Raw genomic sequence first — 27,833 nt, 5'->3', positions numbered from 1 at the left:
CGGAAGTGGTGCTGTGGCTCAAGTGGTAGAGCGCTAGCCTTGAGCTGAAGAGCTGAGGGACAGCACCCAGGCCCAGAGTTCAGGCCCCATGACCGGCAAAAACAAAAAAACAAAAAAACTTGGCACTGGTGGCTCACACCTATAATCCTAGCTACTCAGGAGGCTGAGATCTGAGGCTCATGGGTCAAAGCCATCCCAGGCAGAAAAAAGTCCATGAGACTCCTATCTCTAATTAACTACCAAAAAAGCTGAAAGTGGAGCTGTGGCTTAAGAGGTAGAGTTCCAGCCTTGAGCAAAAAACCTAAGGGATGGTGCCCAGGTCTTGAGTTCAATCCTCAATACAGGCTAAAGAAGACATCTGGAGATATCTGGACTTCTGTACTTAAAACTGTTGAGGTGCCAGGTGCTGATGGCTCACACCTGTAATCCTAGCTACTCAGGAGGCTGAGATTTGTGGATCGTGGTTCAAAGCCAGCCTGGGCAAGAAAGTCTGTAAGACTATTGCCAATAAAACTACTCAAAAAAGCTGGAAGTGGTGCTGTGGCTCAAGTGGTAGAGCACTAGGCCTTGAGCAAAAGAAGCTCAGGGACAGCGCCCAGGCCCAGAGGCCAAGCCCCAGGACCGGGGAGGAAAGGGGGAACGGTTGAGATATCAGGTTCTTCTTGAACCTTCATGCGCATGACTCCCCTCGCTTGAGGACAGTGACTCTATGGGTGTTCATTCCACCTTCCCTAAAGGAGAAGCCGGGGCTAGGGCTTGGAGGATGCCAGGAAGGCCGGTGCATTGGGATGGGAGTGCTTCCCAGCATTGCACGGTTTATCATTTCAGCAAGGGCTCCATGCGTTGGTGTGAACACACCGCTAGCGTGGCTTTGGGGACACTTGGATAACTTGATCCACAGCACCTGGCTGGCCCAATGCTGAAGACCCTCCATGAATCACCCTCAACTAAAGACACGTGCGTCATCCAAGGCTGGTGCAGAACAAGAAGGCCTCCTCAGCCTTGAGCTCCAGAGCTCTGCCAAGGGAGGCGTCCATCAACCCCAGTATATCATCATCAACCTCAGCTTTTCCCTTCGTCCAGCTGTGTTCCTTTCTTCCCGGCAGGGGGCGCTCCCAAGAGCGCTTCCCACTACACCGCAGGCTTCCGCTGCTGCCTGTGGTCCCCCAGGAACTACAGGAAGACAGAAAGACCTTACGGAAAAATGAGTGCAGCGCCGGGTCTGTGGGTGCAGACTTCAGACATAGAGGAAAGGCTGAATGAAGCCACCGTCAAAACCACCAAGAGGAAATGCAGCTGCGGCTCAAGTGATACAGTGTGAGCCTTGAGCACAAGGAGCTCAGGGACAGTGCCCAGGCCCTGAATTCAAGCCCCAGTCCCAGCATACCCCAAAACACCACACACACACACACACAATCACTAGAAAATACAACTACTTGCACAAGTTCCCGGATGTAGGGCTGTCTTCATTGCCCTTCAACGGTTGTCAATGCTGGACACAGAAAACCAGGGTGTCTGAGGCACTGTCTCCTGCCCAGAGGATGTACTCCAATGGGGCACCAGGCCCTTTGTAAACTGATGCAGGATTGGTAACCAGAGAGAGAGAGAGAGAGAGAGAATCTCCAGGCCCTGGCTATGTCCATGGGCTATCATGGGGCCTCTGCCCACCTCTACCTTGTTTCCATTTAGGCAACTTCTTTGCATTTGGAAATCCTTCTCTTCCAGGAGAGTATTTGTTTTTTTCAGTGCTGGGGAGCCCAGGACTTCGGCATGCCAGGTTAGGGCTCATCCCCCGAGCCACACCCCCAGCCCTTCCAGGACTCCTTTTTGTTTTTGCCAATTGTGGGGCTTGAACTCAGGGCCTGGGCACTGTTCCTGACTTTGTACTCAAGGCTAGTGCTCTGCTACTTGAGCCAAAGTGCCACTTCAAAGACTTTCATGGACTTTCCTTCTGGGGCTGGCTTTAAATCATGATCCTCACATCTCAGCTTCCTGTGTAGCTAGGATTACAGGTGTGAGCCGCTGGTACCCAGCCTTCCAGAAGAACTTTTTCTTTTTAATTGTATTTTTGTTGTTGTCAATACCGGGGATTGAACCCAGGATGTTGTACTTGCTAGGCAAGCCCCAGAAGGACTTTTAAAAAGGCACCAGGAAGCTGGGCCTGGTGGTATACACTTGTCACTCCACCTGCTGGGAAGGCAGAGAGACTGGAGGCTCTCTATCTGAGGCCAACTCAGATAAGAGCATGGACACTCTGCCTTAATGCGGCTAAAGGGCCACCTGGTTGGAAAGTATTTGAGATCTTTTCCCCATTGGCACTGGCGCTTGCTGAGACTGACTGCATGTCCCCTGGACTCTGGGATGTGTCTTATTACCATCTCAGGACCTTAACTGTTTCCTTGTTAATGGTCCCCCTCCAGCCAGCAGCAGACATGGCCAAAGCTCCACCCACAGCGTGTCTGTGGTGACACAGGACCCTTTCTTTCACAAAGCAAGCTTTTCAGGTCGCAGATTCTATCAGCACTGCATTCTTCTTCATGGCTGCATTATAGCCTGTCATGTGCTTATACCACAGTTATTTAGCCTTTCCTCCCTGGAAATGGCACCAACTTTATAAAATAGATTTTATGCTGGTTGCTGGTGGCTTATATCTGCAATCCTAGCAACTCAGCCCAGGCAGAAAACTCTATGAGATTCTTATTTCCAGTTAGCTAGAAAAGAGCCAGAAGTGGAGCTGTGGCTCAAGTGATAGAGAGCCCGCCTTGAGCAAAAAAGCTAAAGATAGCCAGGTGTTTGTGGCTCACGCCTGTAATCCTAGCTACTCAGAAGCTGAGATCTGAGGATCACAGTTCAAAGACAATGGTAAAATGCTTGCCCCGCATGCATGAAGCCCTGGGTTCAATTCCTTAGCACCACATAAACAGAGAAAGCTGGAAGTGGCGCTGTGGCTCAAGAGCTGAGGGACAGCACACAAGACCCAGAGTTCAAGCTCCATGACCGGAGAGAAATAAAAAACCAGGTGAGATTGAGAGGCCCTAGGTTCAAGCCCCAGTACTGGAACAACCACAACAAAAACCCAGCATGGAATCCATACAGTCTTGCTTTTAGGCCATTGCTACGGCAGGGCCTGGGAACTGTCTTTGAGCTTTTTTGTGCTTCATTTGTCACTATTTTTTGTTTGCTTTGTCAGTTGTGGCTTGAACTCTGGGTCTGGAAGCTGTCCCTCAGCTCTTCAGCTCATGGCTAGCACTCTACCACTTGAGCCACAGTGCCACTTTCGGCCTTTTCTGCTTATGTGGTGCTGAAGAATCAAATCCAGGGCCTCATGCATGCAAAGCAAGCATCTACCACTGAGCCACCTTCTCAGCCAGCCCCTTGTCACTCTTATTACAGAATAACATGTTTTTTTTTGTCAGTGGTAGGGCTTGAACTCAGAGCCTGGGCGCTGTCCCTGAGCATTTTTTGCTCAAGGTGAGCACTCTACCACTTTGAGCCATAGTGCCACTTCCCATTTTGTGGTGGTTAATTGGAGATAAGAGTCTCATGGACTTTCCTGCCCAAGCTGGCTTTGAACTGTGATCCTCAGATGTCAGCCTTCTGAGTAGCTAGGATGACAGGCGTGAGTCAATGGCACCCAGCTAATATGCTATTTTGTGCATACTCACAGTCTTTTTATTGTTGTTGATGCTATTTGTTTCCAGTTTGGAATTGTTTTTTTCTTTTGTTTTGTTTTTTCCAGTCATGGTGCCTGAACTCTGGGCCTGGGCACTGTCCCTCAGCTCTTCAGCTCAAGGCTAGTGCTCTACCACTTGAGCCAAGCGCCACTTCCAGCTTTTTCTGCTTATGTGGTGCTGAGGAATCGAACCCAAGGCAAGCACTCTACCACTGAGCCACCTTCCCACCCCCCAGTTTGGAATTTTTATTTTTTTTGGTCCGGTCGTGAGGACTGAACTCTGGGCCTGGGTGCTGTCCCTCAGCTCTTCAGCTCAAGGCTAGCACTCTACCACTTGAGCCACAGCGCCACCTCCGGCTTTTTTCTTTTTGCTTATGTGGTGCTGAGGAATCGAACTCAGGGCCTCATGCATGCAAGGCAAGCGCTCTACCATTGAGCCACCTTCCCAGCCCTGGAATTTTTTTTTTTTTTGTCGGTCGTTCTGGGCGCTGTCCCTCAGCTCTTCAGCTCAAGGTGAGCGCTCTACCACTTAAGCTATAGTGCCACTTCTGGTTTTCTGGTGGTTTATTGGAGATAGGAGTCTCACGGTCTCTCCTGCCTGGGCTGGCTTTGAACCGCGATCCTCAGATCTCAGCCTCCTGAGTAGCTAGGATTACAGGCGTGAGCCACCAGCGCCTGGGGCCCTGGAATATTTTTTAAAAAGTGTATCTAGGCTGTTCACAATCACTAGGATATGGAAACAACCCAGATGTCCCTCCACAGATGAATGGATCCAAAAATTAGGGTATCTATACACAATTGAATATTATGCAGCCATTAGAAAGGACAAAATAATGGCATTTACAGGGAAATGGACGGAGCTAGAAGAAATCCTGTTGAGCGAGGTAAGCCAGGAGCAAAGAGACAAACGGCACATGGTCTCCCTGATAAGTGGATGTTAAATCCAAAACATTAGGTGATACGACAAAATTAGTAGCAAGGCTTAAGAAACAAAGAACTTCCACTGATCTGGTCGAATCACTACTAAATAACTCCATGCTACTGATCACATGTATGGTGTATATGTGCACACTGGAGGGGAACCAGGAGGAGGACACAGAACTAGAGGGAATCAGGGAAAAACATACAACAGCGGGACCCATCAGCTGCACTGAACATTGATCAAAATGATCTAAGCATCTCAATGGCAGTGATGGGAAGGAGGGAACAGCTGAAGCTATACAAAACAAAAGAAATGTACATATCACCCAATGGGGAAGAAATAACTGTATTGTCAAAGCTCATAAACTCATAAATGTTATGGACCATGATAGACATTTGCCCCATGAAAGTTAGAATGTGTGACTTCAACTAAGCATTACTATCTACAATACTGTGAAATTTGGGAAATTATGCAATTACTTAATCACAATAAAGAATTTGGAGAAAAAAAAGTGCAGCTAGGAACCTCTCTGCTTTTTTCTTTTCTCTTTTTCTGTTTCTAGTACCAGGGTTTGAACTCATGGCCTCAAGCTCACTCAGCTTGCTTGATCTACTGGCACTCTACTACTTGAGCCATGCGTCCAGCGCTTTGCTGGTTCTTTTGGAGATGGACTATCCTGCCCTTTCAGCGTTTGCCTCCGTTTCCAGCTCTGTTAGAAGAGGTTCTTCTCAGGCACAAGGGCCCGGGTGTGGGCTGCAGGAGTTTGCTTACCCAGGGCTTGGCCTGTGGCTATAAATGGTAGCATGGCTCCAGGGCAGCTTAGACAGGAAAGACTTCAGTGGCGTGGGCAAGCTGGCCTCTGAGAGACAGAGGGATTGGTGATGCCCAACCAGTTAGGGACAGAGCAAGGATTAGAGCCAGACCCCCTGAGGCTTAGCCAGCCCTCCTCCTCAAACCCCAGGGTCTCAGGCGGCTGCTGGTAATCCTCCTCTATCCACCTTGCCAGTGCTGACGCTTGCTCTCAGCAGGACAGGGCCAAGGCCCAAAGCTGCCAAGCCCCGCTGGCATCATTCTGCCTGGCAGAACATGGGGAAGCAGGTTTGGAGGATTAGAAACTCCTGAGTACAACATCAGACGCCACCAGGTAACGCTGACTGCTCCAACGGTCTCACATTCCCCTGGCTCATCAGCCTGTGGACCACTGGCCCTGTGGATGGGATGCTGGGATTCCTCCCCATGGTAAGTGCCTTTGAAGGCAGAGGGAGGGATGGCCTCTAAGAACTGGTGAGTGTCACAGGACAGACTAGGTGCCCACATGACACATCTGATGAGCCAGGAGTGGAGCACGGGGTGTCCCGTGGGCTCTCCCTGCCTGTGCCTTGCTGTCTCCCCCCCCCCCCCCCCCCCCCCCCCCCCCCCCCCAAACCGGTCCCATCCCCCATCTGGCCTGATTCAGGCTGAGGCCCTCTGAGTAAATCTGGAGACTCCTGCAGAGTCTGCGGAAGCCGCTGCCAGCCCCACCGTCTGACGCAACACAGAAGTGGAAGATCCCTGTGGGCAGGTCAGACAAGTGGCGTGAGCGGTGGTGCGGGGAGCGAGGGCCTGGGCACCCCTGGATGCGTGGAGGCTTAGGTGCTTGCCACGCCTTGTCCCCTCGGGCAGTGGTATGGGGGATCTCCAGCCTTGCTCACCCCACACTGCTGTCTCCTGAGGCTCAGATGCCCCCAGACAGCAATGGAACTAGAATCTCTTCTCTGGCTGTTGTCTCTTGGGGAGACGGCATCCACGTCTGTGGTTCCTGGACGCTGCTGTGGAGACCAGGTCTTAGACAAGGGGCCCGTTACTTTGGGGGGCAGGTGATCAGCCCAGAAGAGACCAGATGTGCTGTCTCCCTGGAGATGAGGCCAGACCCCCTCCTCTCACTCTCCTGACAGATCGGTCCTGAGGTCCTTCCGAAGCTGGGGTGCCCAGGGAGGTACCAACAACCGGAATGAATGCATTGAGCATCTGCCCCCTGAAACCTGAGGCCTTGTGCCTGCCACCTGGGGCTGCAGAGTCCCCGGGCTGCCAGCGGCGCCACACACTCCCTGCCAGCGAGTTTCGCTGCCTGACCCCCGATGATGCCGTCAGCGTGTTTGAGATTGAGCGGGAAGGTGAGCAGCCCTGTGGGATGGGATAGGGAAGCGTGTCCCAAGCTGTCCTGTCTTCCCAGGTCTTTTATCCTTGAGGGCTTGGTCCCAGAAGATCAGACCATGTATGTGTTCCAAAAGGTGGGATAGCTGGGTGCTGGTGGCTCACGCCTGTCATCCTAGCTACTTGGGAGGCTGGGATCTGAGGATCCCAGTTCAAGGCCAGCCTGAGCAGGAAAGTCCGTGAGACTTCTTTTTTTTGTCAGTCGTGGGGCTTGAACTCTGGGCCTGGGCGCTGTCCCTCAGCTCTTCAGCTCAAGGCTAGCGCTCTACCACTTGAGCTACAGCGCCACTTCCGGTTTTCTGGTGGTTTATTGGAGATAGGAGTCTCACGGTCTCTCCTGCCCGGGCTGGCTTTGAACTGCGATCCTCAGATCTCAGCCTCCTGAGTAGCTAGGATTACAGGCGTGAGCCACCGGCGCCCGGCTTCTGTGAGACTCTTATCTGAAATTAATCACAGAAAAAAGCTGGAAGTGTACTGTGGCTCAGATGGTAGAGTGCCAGCCTTGAGCAAAAGCAGCTCAGGGACAGCGTCCAGCCAGTGGCCAGCGACAGTCGCCCTGCCCCCTGTGCTCACCCCTTCACAGCCTTCATCTCTGTCTCGGGCGCCTGTCCCCTGCGCCTGGATGAGGTCCGGCACTTCCTCACCCTGTGTCCAGACCTGTCCCTGGGCTGGTTCCAGGAGGGCCGCCTCGTAGCCTTCATCATTGGCTCCCTTTGGGACCAGGAGAGACTCACGCAGGTGAGGGCGGGGCGGGGCTGTGACTCCCAGCGCCTGGCCAGACAGAGGGTGCGGCACGAGATAAGACCTAGGCCACGGGTCCCCCCCAGAGCAAGAGAGCCTAGCCCAGCCCCTTGCGGTCTGGAAAGCCTTCTGAGGCTTTCTCCAAAAAGCTGGGGGTGCTGGGCGCCGGTGGCTCACGCCTGTCATCCTAGCTACTCAGGAGGCTGAGATCTGAGGATCCTGGTTTAAAGCCAGCCCCAGCAGGAAAGTCCACAAGACTTTTATCTCCAATTAACTATCAGAAAACTGGAAGTGGCGCTGTGGCTCAAGTGGTAGAGCGCTCGCCTTGAGCTGATGAGCTGCGGGACAGCGCCCAGGCCCAGAGTTCAAGCCCCACAACCAAAAACAAACAATCCCCCCCCCAAAAAAAACAAGCTGGGGGTATAGCTCCCAGCTTATGGCCTTCCTTGGGTGGAAGAGAGACCTGACTGCTGGCACTCAGGGCCTGCACGCCCAGCCTGGGCAGGGCGGTGTGCTGGGGAGAGGCAGGTGTCAGAGCAGGTGATCCGGACACCTCTCCTCTGTGGCCCGCAGGAGTCCCTGACGCTGCACCGCCCCGGGGGCCGCACGGCCCACCTGCACGTGCTGGCGGTGCAGCGCGCCTGCCGGCAGCAGGGCAAGGGCTCCGTCCTGCTGTGGAGGTACCTGCAGCACCTGGGCAGCCAGCCGGCCGTGCACCGGGCGGTGCTCATGTGCGAGGACAAGCTGGTACCCTTCTACCAGAAGTTCGGCTTTGAGCGCGTGGGCCGGTGCGCCGTGGCCGTGGGCCCCCTCACCTTCACGGAGCTCCAGTGCTCGCTGCGGGGCCATGCCTCCAAGCGCAGGAACAGCGGCTGCTGACCGGGCTGCGTGCCTGGCTGTGGAAGCCCATCCCCCTCCTCCTGATGAGTTTCCCCCACCCCTCCCCTCCCCACCCTTGGGCCCTGACATCAGGGAGAAGCAGGAGCAGGATGGGGGACAGTCCAGGGGCTGTGCCATGGTGGCAACTCCAGGGCAGAAGGGTGACTTCCCCTCCCACGCGGGCCCCCCGGCCTCCCTTCCCTCCTGGCCACCCCAGCAGCCCCCACCCTGGCTCTCCAGCCCACAGCAATACAGCAATTATATCCTCAGTCCCTCTGTGGTGGCTTGCTAGCGTGTTGTAGTTTGTGAAGACACAGACACAGGAATGGACGTGCTGGGGGGGACCCCCTGGGAGAGGCCCTCCCTCACCTCCCTGGAGCACTGGTACAGCATTTGGGGTGGAGGACCCCATGGGCCTAAAGATGCAACCTAAGTCGGGTGCCAGTGGCTCACGCCTGTCATCCTAGCTACTCAGGAGGCTAAGATCTGAGGATTGCAGTTCAAAGCCAGCCCAGGCAGGAAAGTCCAGGAGACTCTTATCTCCAACGAACCACCAGAAAACTCGAAGTGGCGCTGTGGCTCAAGTGGTAGAGCGCTCGCCTTGAGCTAAAGAGTTCAGGGACAGCACCCAAGGTGCAGAGTTCAAGCCCCATGATCAACAAAAATAGAAAAAGGAAAAAAAGATGCCACCTAGCCCTCTCAGAGACCCCCATGGAGGTCCTCAAGGTTTCTCCAAAAAGCTTTCCACCATCTTTGAACTCCTTACCACGGCCCTCGTGCCCAAAGCTCCAGATCTCAGACTACGGATTTCCGTGAAGAATCTCTTTTAATACACTTCTCACATCATCCGTACAAAGTTAGCGTTGCCTTTTCAAAATTAGGACCGTGATGTAAGCCGGTTTTTTAAAGTGAGTGAGAGAACACCAGCCCTGCCTGAGACCCCCCCAGCCAGCCCCCAGCGAGCAGGTCCTGGAACTGCTCGGGGTGAGAGAAGTGACGGGGTCGCCACCCGGGAGCCGAAGGCGGGGCCGGAGCCAGGGCTGAGGGGCGGCCGCTAACACAAAGGCTCCCAGCATCCTTGTCCAGTCGTGTCCTCTTGCCTGTTCGTTGCCACCAGCCTGTGGCCAAAGCCTCTCCACAGTGGCCAGTCCAGGAGATATAAGACAGTGTGGAAGTTCTGTGAGCCCGGGGGACCCCGCTGCGGGGGTCCAGTGGAGGAGCAGCTGTGTGCACAGCGCGATCACACAGTGAAGGCGCGAGCAGCCGGGGCCCGGGGAAGGCTTTCTTACTCTGCCCTAGGCATTCCTTACTGCGAGGAGGTAGGCAGGCTTGGGACTGGAGCTTCAGGAAAGCAATGTCCTGGGGGTCCTGATCCTGTCCTTCCTGATCGTCTCACCCGGTCGGCCTTGCCTGGCAGAAAGGGCCTGAGGTCTTGCCCGTGAGCCTCTGGTGCGCGGGGCAGACGGCACAGCGGGCATCGTCCCTGGCCTGGCCAGGTCAGGGGGCGTCAGTGTAGCACCTGGTCCAGCTCGTACTTCTCGCAGAAGCGGCTGATAAAGGGAAAGCAGGTGAGGTATTCGATCCAGGGCCAGTTGATGGGGTAGATGTAGAGCCAGAGGACCAGGGAGGCGAAGAGGCCGGCGAAGACCAGCAGCGACACCAGGATGAGGGCTCGCTTGCGGTACTTGTCGCTGGTCCCAAAGGTGATGTAGGGCAGGAAGGCGAAGGCCAACAGCATGCCACTGAGGAAGCCAAAGATGTGGGCGATGTTGTCGATCCAGGGCAGGAGGCCGCACACAAAGAGGAAGAGCAGGATGGCCGAAAGGTTGAAGAAGGCTTTCCAGGGCCGCTCCAGCAGCTGCCAGCTCTGAAAGAGCTCCACAAAGAGGCAGGCAAGGAGGCCGAACTGCGAGCCGGCCGGGCCCACCTGGAGCGGTGAAGGGAGATGCGTTAGCTCCGAGTACCAGTCAAGAAACAGCCTCAGAGCCGGCGGCTCATGCCTGTAATCAGGAGGCTGGGATCTGAGGCTCGCAGTTCAAAGCCCAGGCCCAGGGATCAAGCCCCACAATTGTGTAAGACCCAGATAGATACAGCACCACAAACAAGCCCACTCCCCAGTGGGTGGCACCCAGTGGGGAGGGGACAGACCACAAGTGACAAGAGGCTGACAGATCAGAGGCTGCCACGTCTGCAGGCCCAGGATACCCATGCCTGGCACTTTTATAAGGCTCGATCTACGGGCACTTGATAGGCAAGCGGGCAGACTCAGGAACAGGGAAAGGCCAGTGCTCTGGGAAATCTCTGGAAGTGACACTTGAGGAGGGCGTGGTGTGGAATCACACGATTCAAGAGGATCACGGTCCCCTCTGGTTGGGGATTAAGGGACTGGGCAATAAGCCCCCAGCTTAGCGGTCCATCTGCCACTGTGCAGGCCCGGGAGGGACCCTGGTGGACCTGGGCTGCTGGGGTAGGAAGCAGCAGCCCTCCCGAGAGGCTTCAAAGCTTTAGGCTCAAGAGGAGGACACCCTCACCCCCCTCCACAACTTGTCCCCCAAGTCCCCACCTCTGCCCGGTATGGGAGGAAGATGGCACTGGCGAGGTTGCCGGTGATGCCGCTGAGGATGAAGATGATGGCGATCCGGTGCCAGCCGGCCAGCTTCTCCAGGTCTCTCAGGATGGTCATTTGGAAGACCACAGACACGAGGCAGTGCACCACGCTGGGGGCGAGAGGGGCGTGAGCCGCGCGGAGCTGCCCTGGGCCTCTCGCCAGGCAGGAGCAGTGTGGGTGGCAGATTGGACTGGCTGTGCCCTGGGGTCCAGGGAGGGGCAGAGAGGAGCCTCTTACCCAGCATGCAGGAACAGAGACAGCCAGAGCCTGTAGAACTGATCGGGGACCTCTGGGTTGAGGAAGGGAAGCAGCCCACACACCTTATCCAAGCAGTGCACCTGAGGGGTGGGTGGGGGATGGCCGTCAGTGCTGCCGAGGAAGCAGGCCAGGTCAGAAGCACCCCGATATGGGAAGGAAGGGGCAGCCCCGGCCCTGACAGAGGAGGTGCCCGGCCTCCTCAGCCCTTATTCCCAGCCCACACCTGGGAACAGAGAGTCGCGTCTTCGTGGAAATAGCCATGCATGAAGTCACAGTACTCCCTAGTGGTGATCTCGCAGCTGGGGACAGAGAGGGGGGGGCTCAGGGTCCTGGGGAGCCCTCACTCACCCAGGTGGGAGCCCAGAACTTGGCTGAAGCCTGGGAACAAGCTCCCCTCCCCTGCTGGCAGCGTGGGCAGCCCCAGAGCAGGGGAGGGTCTGGCCCTTCCTCGGAAGTGGCGGGCAGGGCTGCCGGCTCACCTGCCCTTGGTGCCTATGCAGCAGGGGCGGCCTTTGATCTCGCAGTCTATGTGCAGAATGCCCGTGAGGTTGCTCCCGGCCTCCTCTGTGCAGATCTGAGAGGGGGCAGAAGTGGGGACAGCTCGAGTGATGAGGCCCCCCCCCATAACCACCCTCTGCCTGGGGACCCTCGCACAGAGCATGCTCACTCACCGGCCACTTGGTGATGTCATCGGGCCAGATGTGGGCGCCACTGGAGGCTGGCTCCTCACAGGTCCTGGGGGGCAGAGGTTGGATTGGGCACGTGGGGCAGGGGCCCCCCAGATGGCCACGCCAGCTAATGGAACCCCGGCAGGCAGCTCCGCGGCCAGGCTGGGGGCCACTCCAGGCCCTCGGGTGGCTCTAGGCCGTACCTGGGGTCCTGGTGGCACACAGCCCCGGACGTCCGCTTCTGGCCCAGATTGGACTTGTCCATGGGGGGGCCCGTATCATCCTGCCACTTGACAAAAGTGGCGAGCGTTTCCTGGAGGGCAGAGGAGTCCGGTCATGCCAGGCAAGGGCACCCCGCTGGCGCAGGTCCGAGGACTCTCTAGGAGAGGGCCTTGGGCCTGCCCTGGGCGGTTGGAAGGCAGTGGCCATTTGGCAACAGTGCTGTGCTGGCCTGGTGCCTGCGGGAGGGGCAGGGGCGGGGAGGAGGGGACAGGCCACTGCCCTCAGAGGGCCCCTCCCCCCAGGCAGGGCTGGCAGGGAGGGGGTGGAGGGGGGCTGCCCCACCGAGCAGTCCTTCCTCTGGGTCTGGATGCAGCCCGAGTGGTCATTCTGGACGCAGCAGCCCGAGTCTCGCTCCAGCTCCCGCTCGCGCTGCACCAGCTGCTCGATTTGCTGGTCCTTCCGGATGCAGGGTGAGAACTTGGCTCCCAGGTGGATCAGGTCGAGCTGTGGGTGAGGATGGGCTGGTGAGCCAGAGCCCCAGATTTGGGGGGGGGCGAGGGGGAAGGGTCCTGATGAAGAGACACTGTGGGGAGAGCTGGAGGGGGGAGGGGCGGGGAACAGGGCCCCCGGGCTCCCCCCTCCCCCCTCCCACGACATCCCCTGGACTGGCCCTCACCGAGCTGGGCCCGACCCAGAAGTTCTCCTGCTGGATGTACTTGACGCTCTCGTAAAAGCCTTTGCTTCTCAGCACCTGCGGCGGAGGGAGTGGAGGGAGGGACTGCTGAGCCCCACGCATGAGCAGATGGGGATGGGGCAGGGTGCCCAGGACAGAGCCTCCGGGAAAGAGCCAAGCTGTGGTCCTGGGCATCTCCTGTGTAGGCTGGTGTGTGTGGAGGGGGCGGATTTGGGGGAGCCTGGGACCGCGGGGAGCCCAACTCACCAGCTGGGTGGTGACGTGCTGGGCAAAGCCCACAGGCGCGATGCCGTAGGTGCAGATGACCAGCAGGGTGATGATAACGTGGACGAAGGTCAGCCAGTAGGTGAAGTAGGGCCTGTGGGCAGAAGCAGAGGCCTTGGGTCTAGAGGCTGCCATTAAGACTTCACTTAGCAACATGTGTTCTGCTTCTACTCATCCCAACTCACCCTGGGACTGCAGGTATGTGTGACTATGCCCAGCCCCAGACCCACTTATTTATTTTTTTATTTTTTGTGGTCTTGGGACTTGAACTCTGGGCCTGGGCGCTGTCCTTCAGCTCTTCAGCTCAAGGTGAGTGCTCTACCACTTGTGCCACAGTGCCACTTCCAGTTTTCGGAGTGGTTTATTGGAGTTAAGAGTCTCACAGACTTTCCTGCCCAGGCTAGCTTTGAACTGTGATCCTCAGAACCCAGCCTCCTGAGTAGCTAGGATTACAGGCGTGAAACCAGCACCCAGCTCACTTCTTTTATTTATTTTTTGGAGGGTCCAGTCATGGGGCCTGAACTCTGGGCCTGGGCGCTGTCCCTGAGCTCTTCAGCTCAAGGCTAGTGCTCTACCACTTGAGCCACAGCACCACTTCCGGCTTTTTTTTTCCTGCTTATGTGGTGCTGAGGGATCTAACCCAGGGCCTCATGCGTGCAAGGCAAGCGCTCTACCACTGAGCCACCTTCCCAGCCCCTATTTTTTATTTTTGTAGGTACTGAGGTTTGAACTTGGGCTTCATGCTTACCAGGAACGTGTTCTACCACTTGAGCCATGCCTCCGGCCTCTCTTGCTTTGTTACTTTTCTAGGGTCTCACTGTTTGCCCAGGTCACGCCTAGACTTATGACCCTACTTATCCTTCTGGGTACCAGATGTGTACCACCATATTCAGCTTTCTTATTGAGGTGGGGGAGGGAGGTTTCTTGAACTTTCCTCTGGTTGGCCTTGAACCATAATCCCCCCAATATCAGCTTGCCAACATGCTTCCCCTAGTGTCTCTCTCCTGGCTTAAGAACTCCACTGCCCCTTTGGGGTAAAATCCAGAATCACCCTGCTGCTGGCCGCAAAGCCTGGCTAGTTCCACCCCACCTGCCTTGTGGCCCTTCTTGCTGTTTTTGGAACAAGATACATTCCTGCAGGCCCAGGGCCTTTGCCTGTGACATTTCCATTGCCTGGGAGCCTCTCCCCCTCCCTCTTCACCCACCACCCACCTCATCCTGTTCAGCACCCTTCCTCACCAGCTGTTCCCCCCACCCTGTCTTCCTCCGGCATGAGCGCTGCACCTGCCAGTGCTCATTCTGGAACTCCTCCAGTGTCTCCTCAGTCACAGTTCAAAAATAAATAAATGAATTATATAAATACATATAAATATAAATAAATATAAATATATATCCATATATAAATAAATACATATTATTTATTTATTTATTTTAAGCTGGGTGCTGGTGGCTCACGCCTGTAATCCTAGCTACTCAGGAGACTGAGATCTGAGGATCACATGGTTCAAAGCCAGCCCAGGCAGGAAAAGTCCATGAAACTCTTATCTCCAATAAACCACTAGAAAACCGGAAGTGGTGCTGTGGCTCAAGTGGTAGAGCGCTCACCTTGAGCTGAAGAGAGCAGGAACAGCACCCAGGCCCAGAGTTCAAACCCCACACCCACAAAAAAAGTGTGCTTATTCTGAGGCTTGAACTCAAGGCCTGGGTGGTATCCCTGAGGTTCTTTGCTCAAGGCTAGCATTCTACTACTTGAGCCACAGCGCCACTTTTTCTCTCTCTTTTGCTCTTTCTTTCTTTCTCCCTTTTTTTTTTTGGTGGTCAATTGGAAGTTAAGAGTCTCGTAGATTTTCTTCCCCAGCTGGCTTCAAGCTGGAATCCTCAAATTGGAGCCTCCTGAGTAATAAGGGCCACAGCGTCTCAGCGCCCCCCGCCCCCGGCTCCCTTCTCTTGGGGCTCTGTGCCAGGGCCTGTGTGTGGTGGTGCTCAGTGAATGCTGGCTGTCTGCCATTGGAACCATCTGGATGGAGAAGAGGCCGCCGGCCCCTGTGGGTCCTTCCCCACGGGTACCCCCACCATCCCCGGGCACAGGGTGCCTCCAAACTTGGACTCACAGGAGACACTCACAAATGCGAGTGGGGGAGAGCAGGGGCTGGGGGCCCAGGGGCACCTTGGCCGGTCCCAGCTGCCCGGGGCTCACCGGTGGCTGTCGAAGCTCTCCAGCTGCCGCTGCACGGTGCTGCTGATGCTGCGGCGATAGCTGCGGTTCAGCCAGTTGCCCACCACGCCCAGGCCGTAGTGCCGCTTCTTCCGGTCAAAGGCGAAGTGCCTCACTTTGGAGGCGATGCGTGTGCCCCGCCGGGCCGTGGGGGCTGCAGCTCGGGCCCCGTCCTTCCTGCCCAGGGAGGGTGGTAGATCTTAGCCCTATGACCCCCCCGCCCCCCAGGCGGGTACACAGCACAGCAGGGGCAAGGCCGGCCCAAAGCCCACGCTCACAGCGCGATCTGCATTCCCACGGGGGACACTGGGGAGGCCGAGCGTGGGATCCCGCGGAAGTAGCTGGCAGAGAGTGGAGGGGACTCAAACACATCATCCGGCATGGAGCTCATTTCTTCCTAGGGTGGGGGACCCAAAAACACAGTGTGAGGCCAGGCTGGCTGCTGGTGGCTCGGGCCTGCCATTCTAGCTACTCAGGAGGCTGCGATCTGAGGATCCATGTGAAGCCAGCCTGGGCAGGTAAGTCTGCAAGGCTCTTATCTCCAATAATCCACCCAGAAAAAGCCAGAAGTGGAGCTGTGTGGCTCAAAAGTAGTAGAGCACTAGCTTTGAGCAAAAGGATCTCAGGGACAGCGCTCAGGCCCTGAGTTCAAGTCCCAGAACAAGCACAAAGACACCCCATCCCACCAATGGCCAGGGGTCTCTGGATATTTCAGGGGCCCCAGGCCTCGCTGCCCTGTCCCCAGGGCCCACACCCCATGCTTGCCTTACTAAAAAAGGAGGAGTCGAAGGTGTCCGCCCCGTCGACAGCGTCCTCCTCCAGGAAGCTGGGGTAGGCGAAGCTGCGTTTGACCACCCGGCTCCGCTGTCCGGCGGCATCCAGCACCGAGCGCCCCTGGGTGTGGGGGAAGAGACACAGGCATCAGGGCCAGGACCCAGCACCCAACACTGCAGCCCCGCCCTGGGGAAGGCAGCTCCTGGTGGGCAGGAGGGACCCTGCTTGGGTATCTGAGAGGCACGCACGCACTTCTGGGGAGCGGAGGGCAAGACGCAAGCGGTTGCACTTGGTCTCGGACTCCCTCCACGTACGGGGTCACCTCCCTGACTTGAGTAGATGGCACTCCCAACATGCCAAGTAACCCACATTCCATGCAAGGCTTGGCAGCTTCCCCTCCTTTCTGCCCCTTGCCCACCTGTCTGCCCCTATTTTCCACACCCTTCCTCCCATACACTCCTTAACAAAGCCTCGAACAGCTGCCTCTTCAAGATGCCCTGCTGCTCTTCTGGGCCTTCGCATAGGCTGTTCCTCCCCCCGCCCCCCCATGGAGCATGCTGTTCCTTGCACTCCTGCCTACAGAGCATTTCCTTATTATTCTCTTGGCATCAGCTAAATGCCGGTTCCCTCTGGGTGGACACCACCAGCCTGCGCAGCCTAGGCTCTGGGCTTTGGTGTCCACTCCCTGCCCAGGGTCCCAGCACACCGCTGCCCCGGCTCACAGGCACGTGGGTGAGCTCTGGGAGGGGAGTGGTCTCACCCTGAGGAGGGCGGCGGCGGCCTGAAAGCTCATGTGGGCCACGGACATCCTCTTGCGGCGGGGCAGGTGGGAGCAGCCCGAGCGGACGCTGGTGAAGGAGGTGAGGGACAGGACCCCCGGGGTGAGCGGCGGGTGAGGCGCGTGTGGGCGGTCCACCTCGTCTGGGTGGCGGAAGGCCCGGCCCCGGGCTAGCGGATCCACAATCTGGAAGGGTCAGAGGGTGAGCAGAGCGGGCCTAGGGCCCCAGGGGAGCCGCCCGGCCACTTCTTATCCCCGAGGGAAGCCCACCTTGGGCATCCTGCAGGACTTGGGAGACTCGATGCCCTGGAAGGAGGGCACCTCCTGGCTGGGGAGCTCCAGGTCCTTCTGGCACGAGGCCTTGAGCCGGCCGTAGCGCACGCTGCAGTGGTGCAGGCTGCGACGCTGCCAGTGCTGCCGCTTGCCTTCCCATTCGCCGCTGACGCCAAACCACTGGGCTGTGCCCCTGCAGGGCAGAGCAGGTGGGTGGGCACGTGCTCCCAAGGGTGTGCATGTGTGCGTGGCAGGGCGGTGGGGGGGCGGCGCCTGGGTGGGCCCGCCATGAGCAGAGAGTGGGTACTTGTGCAGGAAGCTGTGGCTCACTAACGCCTGTCCACCTGCGGAATGGGGACCCAGGGTCCAGGCCCCGAGCGCGTCCAGCTGGCCGGGCGGGGGACGGGGCACTCACTTGCGGATACTCTGGGACAGAGAGGCCTGGCGGCGGAAGCCGGGGCGCTTCTCGCTGCCGTCCTGCCACCGTCCGTGCGGCTCCTGGAGGCTGACGCTCTTCAAGTAGGCTGGGTTCTTGGGCCTCTGTGGGGAGGCAGGGAGGACAGGCCGGGAGGTAATACGCAGCCCTGGCCCCGAGTGACCCCAGGTTGGAAAGCCCCAGGACGGAGCCCCTCTTCCCGGCTCTGTCCATCCATTCGCTCGTGGTGGATGGGTGGGTGGCAAGAGCGGTACACCAAGCCCGCCCTGTAGCCTGGAAAAAACCCTTCTAGCTGCTTCCAGCAAACCTTAGCATGCCCTCAGCATCCAGAACTTTCTATTATGCATGACCTTGTTGCCTGCTTTTCCTATGTTCTATGGAACTCTTGGCGGGGGGGAGGAGGCAGCAGGGGGCACCAGTACAGCTCCCCTTTTTGTCCCGGGCTACGTGGGACGCCCACGCTACTTGAGGCCTGCTCTCAATGAGCTCTTTATGGGGCGGGCGTCCAGATGGTTGTAAACATGAATTCATTCCCTCCCCCACGGCAGCCAGGCTGCAGCAGGGGCGCAGGGGGGCTGCGGGACCCTCTGTCCTGCTCAGCCCCTCCGAGAGCTGGGGCCCAGGCCTGCCCTTCTTTAGGACAGCACCCTGCCCCCCCCCACCCCGCTGTCCCCCAGGCCCTCAGCAATGGAGCTCTAAATTCAGGCCCTTGCTCCTCGCCATATCCTGGACCCAGGAAGGCAGGGAAGAGGGTGGAATGGAGGGGCCCTGGGGAAGCCCTCACCTCAGGCAGCATGCTGTCCCGCTCGCTGGGGGCCTGGGTCTCGGGGGGAGGGGGAGGGATTGTGATGGACAGGTTGGGTGGCTTCCGGCTCTGCAGACGGCTGCTGGACACAGAGGACAGGTTCCCGCCATTCTTGTCCGCCGAGGCCATGGTGGGCAGGAGGCTGGAATGGAGGAGACAAGGAAGGCGGCGGGAATGAGTAGAGAGGGGGGCGGGGCTCGAGGAGTGTGGGAACCCTGGCAGCAAGGCAGGCAGCCAACCAAGGCCAGAACCAACCTGCCCCACGTGGGTGCCAAGCCAGCTGAAGGGACTGAAACCTGGGCTGGGTGGAGTAGCTTGATGTCTATTTCTGACCTACATCTGCACTCCAGACCCACGGGGGGTCAGGAGCTCCCAGACTTTCTGTCTCTGCTTCAGACCAGAACCAAACCTTGGCCAGGCGCTGGTGGCTTCCCATCTGTCATCCTAGCTACTACTATGCTAGAGGCTGAGATCTGAGGATCACCGTTCAGAGTCAGCCTGGGCAGGACAGTCCGGGAGACTCTTTATCTCCAATAAACTACTCAGAAAAAGCTAGAAGTGACGCTGTGGCCCAAGTGGGAGAGAGAGAAAAGATAGCCCCTGCCTATCCTCTTCCTCACAGCTGCTTCCTCCGCTTCCTAAGTTCCCAGGGGCAGGCTTAGTTTTTCTTCCCCTTTCACAGGGCCAGGGAAAGCAAGCAGGCCTGGTGTCTGAAGTGGATGCTGAGCTGTGTGTGTGGTGGGGGAGGGGGAACCCTGGCTTAGGGGCTGTTTTATAATAGGGCAAGGTGTGGGGGGTAGAAGGATTCTTTTTGGCATGATGAGAACGTTCTAAGACTGACTGGTGATGTTTGTACAAAGAGCTCTGTGCGTGGGGTGCTGGGGGCTCATGCCTGTCATCCTAGCTACGCAGGAGGCTGAGTTCTAAGGATCACGGTTCAAAGCCGGCCTGGGCAGGAAAGTCCGTGAGACTCTTATCTCTAATGAACCACCAGAAAACTTGAAATGGCGTTGTGGCTCAAGTGGTAGAACACTCATCTTGAGCTGAAGAGCTGAGGGACAGCACCCAGAGTTCAAGACCCACAACCGACAAAAAAAAAAAAAAAAAAAAAAGAGCTCTCTGTGCATGGACTAAATCACTGAATAGCAAATTTGAAGTGGCTGGCGTGAACTAGGTCTCAACAAACCTATTAAAACCCCACAACCACAGCCGCAGGGGTGCAGCATGAACAAGGCCCTGGCTCCAGCCCCGGCCCCTCATAGGAGCCTCAAGTGCTCAGATACGCTGAGCCTCACCCCAAGCCTCACCCCTAATGGCCATGTGGCAGGGAGGGCAGCCCCTTCCCACCCTCCCACGGCCCTCCTCACCACCTGAGCAGCCCTGTCTCCCTTGTGGCCCCTGGCCACGGCCACAGCAGCCGTCTTTGTGGCTCTCCGAACTGACCTCCTTGAGTCACTATTCTTGTTTTATCTATCTTGATGCTTCCAGAAGAGTACGGGCTTCACAGGTGCCGACAATACTTATTTGTCAAAAAAACAAGCCGGATGCAGGTGGCTCACGCCTGTCATCCTAGCTACTCAGGAGGCTGAGAGCTGAGGATACAGTTCAAAGCCAGCCAGGACAGAAAAGTCCTGAGACTCTTATCTCCAAATAACCACCAAGTAAACTGTGCGTAAGTGGCACTATGGCTCAAGTGGTAGAGCCCTTGCCTTGAGCTGAAGAGGGCAGGGACAGCACCCAGGCCCAAAGTTCAAGCCCCAGGACTGGAAAACAAACAACTGTAAATAATCAAACAAACAAGCAAAGTGCCAGGTTTTGCTACCTCGAACTCAGGGCTCAGCGGCGGCTTCCTCGGCTTGCTGGGCAGTGTCTAGTGCATATTTGTCTCTTCACGCTGCCAAGGTCAAGGCTCTGTGCTGTGGACAGTGGACATTTGCTGGACAGATGGCTTCTAAGCACTGTCAGCCTGTGAGAGAGAAGACAGTCTAGAGAGTTGTGCAAAATACGGTACCAAATCCACCTTTCTCTGAGAAGGGGAGACTAAAGGAGACCCAGACTCCTACAGGGCCGGGCCGGGCACCTTGGTGGCCAGGGGCCTCAGCCTTCGCCTCCCCCGACCCCTCCCGTTCTGGGAAGGCAAACAGCAGAGTCAAGATGGTCCCTGCCTTTTTGTATCTCCATATGAGAAGTGCAGGAAGTGTGGTTGTGGCTTGCTTTCCACTCAGCCTGATGCCAGGCGGTGTCCACCCACCGGGCCGTTGTCTTCACCCCTGACTGAGTGGAAATCCACATAAGCTAAGGTCAGCCATTTTGAAGAGGACTCAGCAGCAGCACCCCTGAGTTTACAGAAAGTCCTCTGCAGAGCACAACGCCACCCCCTCCCCCAGGAATGGCCGCAGGGGCTGCTGGGAAGGGCCATAGTGCTGGGCCGAGTGAATGTCAGGGTGGAGGCCCTGCTGGACCCTTCTAGTTACCACCACTTCCATTTTGTGGGGGGAGGGGCTACCCAAGCTCACACAGCCAGGAAGGGGTGCGAGAAGCCTCCTTCCCTAAAGCCGGGGTACACCTGGGACTGGAAGAGCCCTCGGAGGGAGCTGGAGCAGCATCAAACACAAAGGGCAAGAAATGCGGCCCAGGCCCCTTCATGCTTTACATTCTGGATCAAAGCAGGGAGCTCCTAGCCGCTTGGGAGGCGGAGACCTGAGGATCAAGGTTCAAAGACAGCACAAGTAGGAAAGGTGAGACTCTTATCTCTAATAAACTACTCAGAAAAAAGCCAGCCGTGGGGCTGTGGCTCAAGTGGCAGAGTGTTAGCCTTGAGCAAAAGCAGCTCAGGGACAGTGCCCGGGCCCTGAGTTCAAGCCTCAGGACCAACCAAAGAAGAGCTGTTCATTTTGGAAGTCCCCCAATCCCAAGTCGGGAGTGCACGACAGGGAAAGGACTCCTAGGTGAGCAACTGAGGCACAGCTGCCCCTGGACACTTACACTTGTTTTTTTGGTTGGTGGTGGGGCTTGAACTCTGGGCCTGGGCACTGTCCCTCAGCTCTTCAGCTCGAGGCGAGCGCTCTACCACTTGAGCCACAGCACCACTTCCGGTTTTCTAGTGGTTCCTTGGAGATAAGAGTCTCATGGACTGCCTGGGCTGGCTTTGAACTGCGATCCTCACATCTCAGCCCCTGAGTAGCTAGGATTACAGGTGTGCGCCACGGGCATGTGGCTTTACACTTCTTTAAGGCAGGACAACCAACAGCCTTGGTCTTGGCTGCTTTATCCCAGGTTCTGGGACTCCTGACTCCAAACCCAGATCAGAGGCTGAGTTCTTTCCAGGTGGGGCCAGTTCCAAGGTAACAGCCCCCCCTGGGGCTGTCACATGGAGCTCCTCGGCTCTGGGACCCAGGCTCTCTGGGACAGCGAGAGGGCATCGGGCGGCCATCGCCCTGGGAAACTGGCACCAAGGGGGAGAGAAGGAGGCTGGGGTACAGGGGAGACCTGACTCCAGCTCAGCTATGGGTACAAGGCCAGGAGGATCCTTCTGGAATTCAGAGTGGACCCTATTTCTTCAGGATCAGTGCTACAGGCTGTTTGGTAACTTCCCAAGGTCCCGCCTCCTCCCTCTGACCCCTAGACCATGCTTCCCTCCTTCTGCCTAGCCAACCACCATTGCTCCTTACGGAATGTCACCTCCTCCTGGAAGCCTGCCTGGCCACTGCCAGAATCAACCACTTTCTTACCACGCGCTCACAGATTCCTATGGATCTGGGCGACCGGGTGACACACAGCCTTGCAGGCAGCTGGCCTATTAGCTGTTACTGGATGGACAGGACTCATGGGAAGGTGTGGGGTGCTCGGGGCCACAGGGACACCGGGCAGAAGCCATTCCCCCCAGGGAGCTGTCCTCTGTGGGGCTCCCTGGCTGGAAGAGCTGGATGCTGGAAGCCCAGGATGAGGTCCCAGGGGACCCTCCCCCCCGCGCCAGTTCATTGGCCAGCTAGCTTTCTTCATCCTGAGGCTAGGACACCCCAGCTGGGGTCTCCACTAAGGACCCTCTCGGTGCTGCTGGCATCAACACCAGTCTCCAGAGGGGAAGACCCAGAGGTAGGCTCTGATCAGCCCCAGGGCAACCCCGGGGACGGGGGGCGCGGACTGGTGAGGAACAAGGCCACTTCCACCACCTGCAGAGAGCATCATGAAAGCTGTTCCCCCATGCCTCAGTTTCCCTCTCTGGGCTGGGTTTTTCATGTGTTTTGTAGAACTGAAGTTTAAACTCAGAATCTTATGTTTGCTAAGCAGAGCTCTACCACTTGAGTCACGCCCCCCTCAGCTCTTTTTGCTTTCATTTTTCTCCCTCTGGCCAGCCCTCAGTTCTGTTTACGCTTCCTGCATAGCTGGGGTGACAGGGCAGGTGTATGTACCACCGTGGCCACTTTCTTACTGGCTGAGATGGGGTGGGGTGGTCTCACCAACTTTTTGCTCAAGCTGGCTTTGAACCATGATCCTCTTGATCTGTCTTTCCAGTAGCTAGGTTTACAGACTAAGCCACCCAACCGGCCTCCCTTTCTGTTCATCAGGGCTGTGGGGAGGGGGAAGGCCCTGACCTCCGGAGAGCCCAGACACTCCCTATGGTACCTCTGAAGACCATTAGAATGAGAGCCACAAGCCTGGCCTGTGCCGTGGGGTTAGAGTCTGGGCTCGGTGGGTTGGCAGGTGCCTGGGGCGGGGGCGGGCTGTCAGCCTCGCTCAGGGTTCCAAATGACTGGAGCAGAGGCCTGGCGGCCCTGCCCACCGCCAGCGTCTACCCCGCAATGCTTGTTCACTGCGGAGGAAATTGTGACATCCTGGGAGCTGGCTTCCTCCTGCCCACAGTTACATCCGCCATGTGCTCTGAGACCCTCAGGCCTGCCAGCCTTCTCAGCTGACCCACGGGGGTGGGGAGGAGGGTGGCCAGGCCCAGGCCAGAGCCAAGGCCACCTGTCCGAGCTGGACGCTGGCCTGGATCACAGGGAGGGGCTCTACCCGGGACAAGATCAGGGTGGGCTGAGAGTTTACTTTTTCTTCAGGGGAGTGGGTGTGGGTGAGGCAGACGCAGAAGGAAAGTCACATGCAGTGCTGCAATCTCAAGGTACCCCATCCTTACCACCTGGGCTCAGCACCCTCTCTGCAGACAGCACCACCCACCCAGGCAGCCAGGGGCGCAGACGCACAGAAATGCAGACTCAGAAACCCAGCCACTGCCCAGAGAATCCGGTTTCCCCACACAGGGCGGGGCCAGGCACTCCCAACCAAGCCACCGCGGGACGTGCCCCTCCCCCCAGCACTGCTAGAGGCCAGGCCGGGCAGGGTGCTGGATGGCAGGCATCCTCCTCCACTACGCAGGTGGCAGGAACCCAAACCCTGACACAGGGCCAGCTTCCTGTCCCCTCCCGGCCCGCCGCAGGTGCCAGCACACCTGTACCCGTGAGCCTGAGGACCTGCCCCCACCCCCCGCTGCCCACCACCAATGCGCCCCCACACAGGCAGGAATCTGGATGCTAATGGTGGATGCGTTCCCACACCCCTGCCTCCAGCAGCTGAGACAGGGGGCAGCGCGGTCCTGAGCAGGCAAGGGCCTGACACAAGGGCCAAGCCCAAGTGTGGGTGATAATGAGGACAGAAGGGAAGGAAGGGCCCTTGGACAAGGAGTCAACAGCTACCTCCCCCCCACACACAGAGGAAAGGGAGGGGGGGACCACTAGTCACCTGGATGGTAGGTGAGAAGTCACGTGCAGTTCTGGTGCAGTGGCCAAGCCTCCAGTAGGAGGCCCACTGTCCCTGTCCGTGGCCTGCTAGATCACGGGCTCGTGACACAGCCAGGGCTAGGGGTAAGGAAGTGGCTCTGTCCTTGCGTCCCAGTCAGAGAAACCAAAACTCTCCCCTTCCCCTGGCCCTGCTGGGAGCCAGGGAAGAACTTAGAAAGCAGCAAAGAGGAAGTGTGGGGGTGGGGTGTGTGTGGGGGGGTGTAACCTGCTGCAATTCCCAGGAAGACCCCCGTTCTGCTGGCCTCAGGGAGCTCTTCAGCCTTGATGGCCAGGAAGGAGAGTCCACAGGGGAGGAGACTCACCCCTACACACCCCCTGGCCCTGGCTAGGGGCAGTAAGGATGGAGCCCTGGGCAGGAGAGGAGAGCCGGGCAGCCCAGGGTCGCTGGAAAGGGCCAGGAGAGACAGAGAAGCACAAGACAAAGAAACAAGCCCTGACAGGTACTCTGGAGAGAAAAGCGAAGGTGATAAGTGGACTCAGAACTAGAGTCTTTAAGAGTCTCACGGAGTGGGATGCTGGCGGCTCATGCCTGTCATCCTAGCTACTCAGGAGGCTGAGATCTAAGGATCGCTGTTCAAAGCCAGCCCGGGCAGGAAAATCCGTGAGATTCTTATCTCCTATGAACCCCCCAGAAAACTGGAAGTGGTGCTGTGGCTCAAGTGGTAGAATGCTCGCCTTGAGCTAAAGAGCTCATTCAGGACAGTGCCCAGGTCCAGAGTTCAAGCCCCATGACCAATCAAAAGAAAAAAGAAAAATAAGAAAGTGTCATGGACTTTCCTGCCCCGGCTGGCTTTGAACCACAATCTTCAGATCTCGGCTTCCTGAGCAGCTAGGATTACAGGCCTGAGCCACTGGCACCCAGCCCGAGACTCAACTTCAATTAACTACCAAAAGCCAGAAAGGAAGCAGTGGCTCAAGTGGCAGAGCACTGGCCTTGAATTAAGATGCTCAGGGACAGCACCCAAGCCCAGGTGAAACCCAGGACCAAACAAAGGGAAACAAAACCAACTGGAGGGCTGCTGACTTTCTGGGGCTTTTCCCTGGCAGACCCCAGCTCTGGGCTCCCCTGACCCAGTTGGAGCATCTCGTCATCCCAGCCTGCCACAGACACAGGGTGTCTCTGAGCCACCCACCAGGGGAGGGGGCGCCTGGTCCTCAGAGAGGAGCAGCCCCCGATGCCTCTGCCCTGCCCATCTGGGCTCTCCAAAACCACTGGCCAGTGGAGGTAGCAAATGAAAAGTCTTCTTCCTCTGCTGGTCCAGGAACTGGGGTGTCTGAACCCTGCATTCGGTAGGATGCACCGGTTGCTGGTCACACATGGGCAGGCACCATGGGAAGTGAGAACACAGCTCAGCCTTACCAGCTCGGCATGGTTCCCTGAGTCCCCTGGGAATTTCAGCCCCAGAAGCTCCTGGTGGTGACAGGCCAGGCGGACAGCAGGTGTCCTCCCATGCCCGGGCAAATAGCCTCAGAGGTAGGTAAACAAGGGGTGCGGAGTGCAGCTTTCAGGGAGCAAACATATGGCCAGGTCCTGGCTTTCTAAGGAGACTCCACACCAGGACACAGGAGGAAGCCATGTCATACCAACACCATATTGGTGTGAGCTGTGAAGTGCTCACCTTGAAGACCTGCCTCTCTGGGGAACTGGCTTTCTGCCGGTTCTCAGGAGCAGCAGAGGTCTAGCTCGTACTCAATGGGTGGGACCAGATGGGGGTACGGTGTGGGGGAGGGGAGAAGATCCACTTCACTTCCTCTGGGGGCTCTGACACCCCTATGCACACAGGCTGGGTTCTGTCTTGTGCATGCTATTTCCCACATGCTCATCCAATTTCCACCCACGGCCTCATGGCCTGGCTACTGAGAGTGAAAAGATCGCCTAGCTTGGGGAAAGCAGGGTCACAAGGGCGGGCCCTGACTCTTGTGCAATCATGGACAAATCACTCAGCATCTCTGAGCTTCAGTTTATCTGTGCGTAAGATGCTGCCCAGCTTCCCGGTACTCAGCCTCAGATCTGTGGGTCGCTGTCTCACCAGTGACAAAGGCTCAGCCTGGCGGAGGCTCGGCTGAGGACCAAGCTTATGGAGGAAAAGCACCTTGCCTTGTGTTACCGAGCCAGACAAACCCCGAGCTGGCAGAGTTGGCAGAGCTGGCAGGCCATGAAGACCAGAGCTACAGGTTGCCCTTGGGTGTGTCTCCCTCATGCGGAGACGGGGGGGGGGGGGGGGCTCCAGAGGCCCAGGTCGGCTTCAGTTTGCCTCGAGCCCCTGGCAGAGGGAATATGCCATACAAACACTTTTCAGCTTGTAAACACTCATTAAGGAGTAATAAACCTGATTTCCCAGAATCCTGCCCTGGGGCTCCTCCATTCCCCGCGAAGGGACTGGCCCAGGCCCCAGTAGGTGCCAGGGCACTTGGACACACCCACAGCCGGTGGGCTGGGCTGACCAGGCTGCATGCCTGCCTCCTCGCTTTGGGGGTACTGTGTGTTCTCTTACTGAAGAATGAGGAGGGGGGGCCACAGACAAGGGTGGCACTGGAAGGCTGGGGGCTGGTGTCATCAGTATGAATGGTTCGCTGATGTCGTGATGTCAGAGGGAGCCAGCAGAGGTGGCAGAGCCCCAGTGTACAGGGCCTGGTACAAAACCAACGTCAAGGGCTGGCTCCTTTTGTTCCTGACTGAGGTGTGCCACTGCTGATCACATGGCCTCTATGTCTGAGAGCTCGACAGGTCACAGAGCTCTACTGGACAGGTGGGGAAACTGAGGCTCGGAAAGTTTAAGTCATCAGTTAGGTAGGAAGTCAGGGGGGCTGTGGATACCCATAGTCCCATTTCTTCCTCCTCCCCGAGTCACTCTTTTTTGTGCCAGCCCTGGGACTTCAACCCAGGGCCCGGGTGCTGACCCTGAGCTTTTCTGCTCAAGGCCAGTGCTCTTATCACTTGACCCAGGCCTCCACTTCTCCACTTCTGGCTTTTTTGGGGGGAGGGGTAGTTTATTGAAGGTAAGAGTCTTATGGACCTTCTTGCATGGGCTGGCTTGGACCAGCATCTGTCTTCTGAGCAGCTAGGATTACAGGTGTAAGCCTCCCAGACCTGGCTCCCTAAGTGGTTTTGCTCAAGGCTAGTGGTCTACTCTTGATAAACAGCTCCACTTCTGGCTTTTGTGGTAGTTAACTGGAGATAAACAGTCTCAAGGATTTTCCTGCATGGGGTTGGCTTCAAACCAGGATCCTCAGATTTTAGCCTCCTAAGAAGCTAGGAGTTACTGACACCTATATTCTTTTTTGTTGTTGCTGTTACTGTCAGTCGTGAGGCTCGAACTCGGGACTTGGGCACATCCCTCAGCTCTTTTGCTCAAGGTGAGTGCCACTTCCAGTTTTCTGGTGGTTCATTGGAGATAAGAGTCTCATTTACTTTCCTGCCCAGGCTGGCTTTGAATTTCAATCCTCGGATCTCAGCCTCCTGAGTAGTTAGGATTACAGGTGTGAGCTCCCAGCAACCCGCTCCTATATTCTTTTCTTTTTTTAGGTCCCAGACAGAGTCCTGGACTAGGTACGCATTACCACTTTTGCTCATGGGCTAGTGCTCTACCAACTGAGCCATGCCTCCAACCCCAGGACTTACTTTTTTTTTTTTT

General features: G+C 57.2%; 2 protein-coding genes across 2 annotated transcripts; one reads left to right on the top strand and one right to left on the bottom strand.

Moving 5' to 3' along the window:
• Positions 1–6,585: 6,585 nt before the first annotated feature.
• On the top strand, positions 6,586–8,408 carry Aanat (aralkylamine N-acetyltransferase). Its single transcript, XM_013037824.1, has 3 exons — positions 6,586–6,748; positions 7,372–7,526; positions 8,103–8,408. Exons 1-3 carry the CDS (start codon positions 6,586–6,588, stop codon positions 8,406–8,408), a joined length of 624 nt encoding a protein of 207 aa, XP_012893278.1.
• An 807-nt stretch (positions 8,409–9,215) lies between these two features.
• Rhbdf2 (rhomboid 5 homolog 2 (Drosophila)) lies at positions 9,216–20,365 on the bottom strand. The gene is made up of 18 exons (XM_013008806.1): positions 20,226–20,365; positions 18,383–18,545; positions 17,578–17,702; positions 17,160–17,355; positions 16,872–17,075; positions 16,103–16,231; positions 15,616–15,734; positions 15,320–15,514; positions 13,105–13,216; positions 12,841–12,915; positions 12,507–12,668; positions 12,146–12,255; positions 11,946–12,009; positions 11,754–11,848; positions 11,498–11,573; positions 11,254–11,354; positions 10,972–11,125; positions 9,216–10,335 (listed from the first exon to the last, which is right to left on the bottom strand). Exons 2-18 carry the CDS (start codon positions 18,530–18,532, stop codon positions 9,916–9,918), a joined length of 2,487 nt encoding a protein of 828 aa, XP_012864260.1. The 5' UTR covers positions 18,533–18,545; positions 20,226–20,365; the 3' UTR covers positions 9,216–9,915.
• Between the last annotated feature and the right edge of the window lie 7,468 nt (positions 20,366–27,833).

The sequence above is a fragment of the Dipodomys ordii genome, unplaced genomic scaffold (assembly GCF_000151885.1).
Source record: "Dipodomys ordii isolate 6190 unplaced genomic scaffold, Dord_2.0 Scaffold7, whole genome shotgun sequence".
NCBI lineage: Eukaryota > Metazoa > Chordata > Mammalia > Rodentia > Heteromyidae > Dipodomys > Dipodomys ordii.
Note: the sequence above shows the minus strand (reverse complement) of the source record. Positions and strands in the feature narration are given on the sequence as shown.

Bases quoted from the DNA above. Each gene is read 5' to 3' on its own strand.
- Rhbdf2 (XM_013008806.1), bottom strand. From the start codon at position 18,532: ATGGCCTCGGCGGACAAGAATGGCGGGAACCTGTCCTCTGTGTCCAGC. The intron at 11,355-11,497 runs GTGTGGGCTGGG...CCCACCCCTCAG, and splicing joins ACGCGACTCTCTGTTCCCAG to GTGCACTGCTTGGATAAGGT. The intron at 10,336-10,971 runs GTGGGGACTTGG...TCACCGCTCCAG, and splicing joins TCCTCCCATACCGGGCAGAG to GTGGGCCCGGCCGGCTCGCA.
- Aanat (XM_013037824.1), top strand. From the start codon at position 6,586: ATGAATGCATTGAGCATCTGCCCCCTGAAACCTGAGGCCTTGTGCCTG. The intron at 6,749-7,371 runs GTGAGCAGCCCT...ACCCCTTCACAG, and splicing joins GTTTGAGATTGAGCGGGAAG to CCTTCATCTCTGTCTCGGGC. The intron at 7,527-8,102 runs GTGAGGGCGGGG...TGTGGCCCGCAG, and splicing joins ACCAGGAGAGACTCACGCAG to GAGTCCCTGACGCTGCACCG.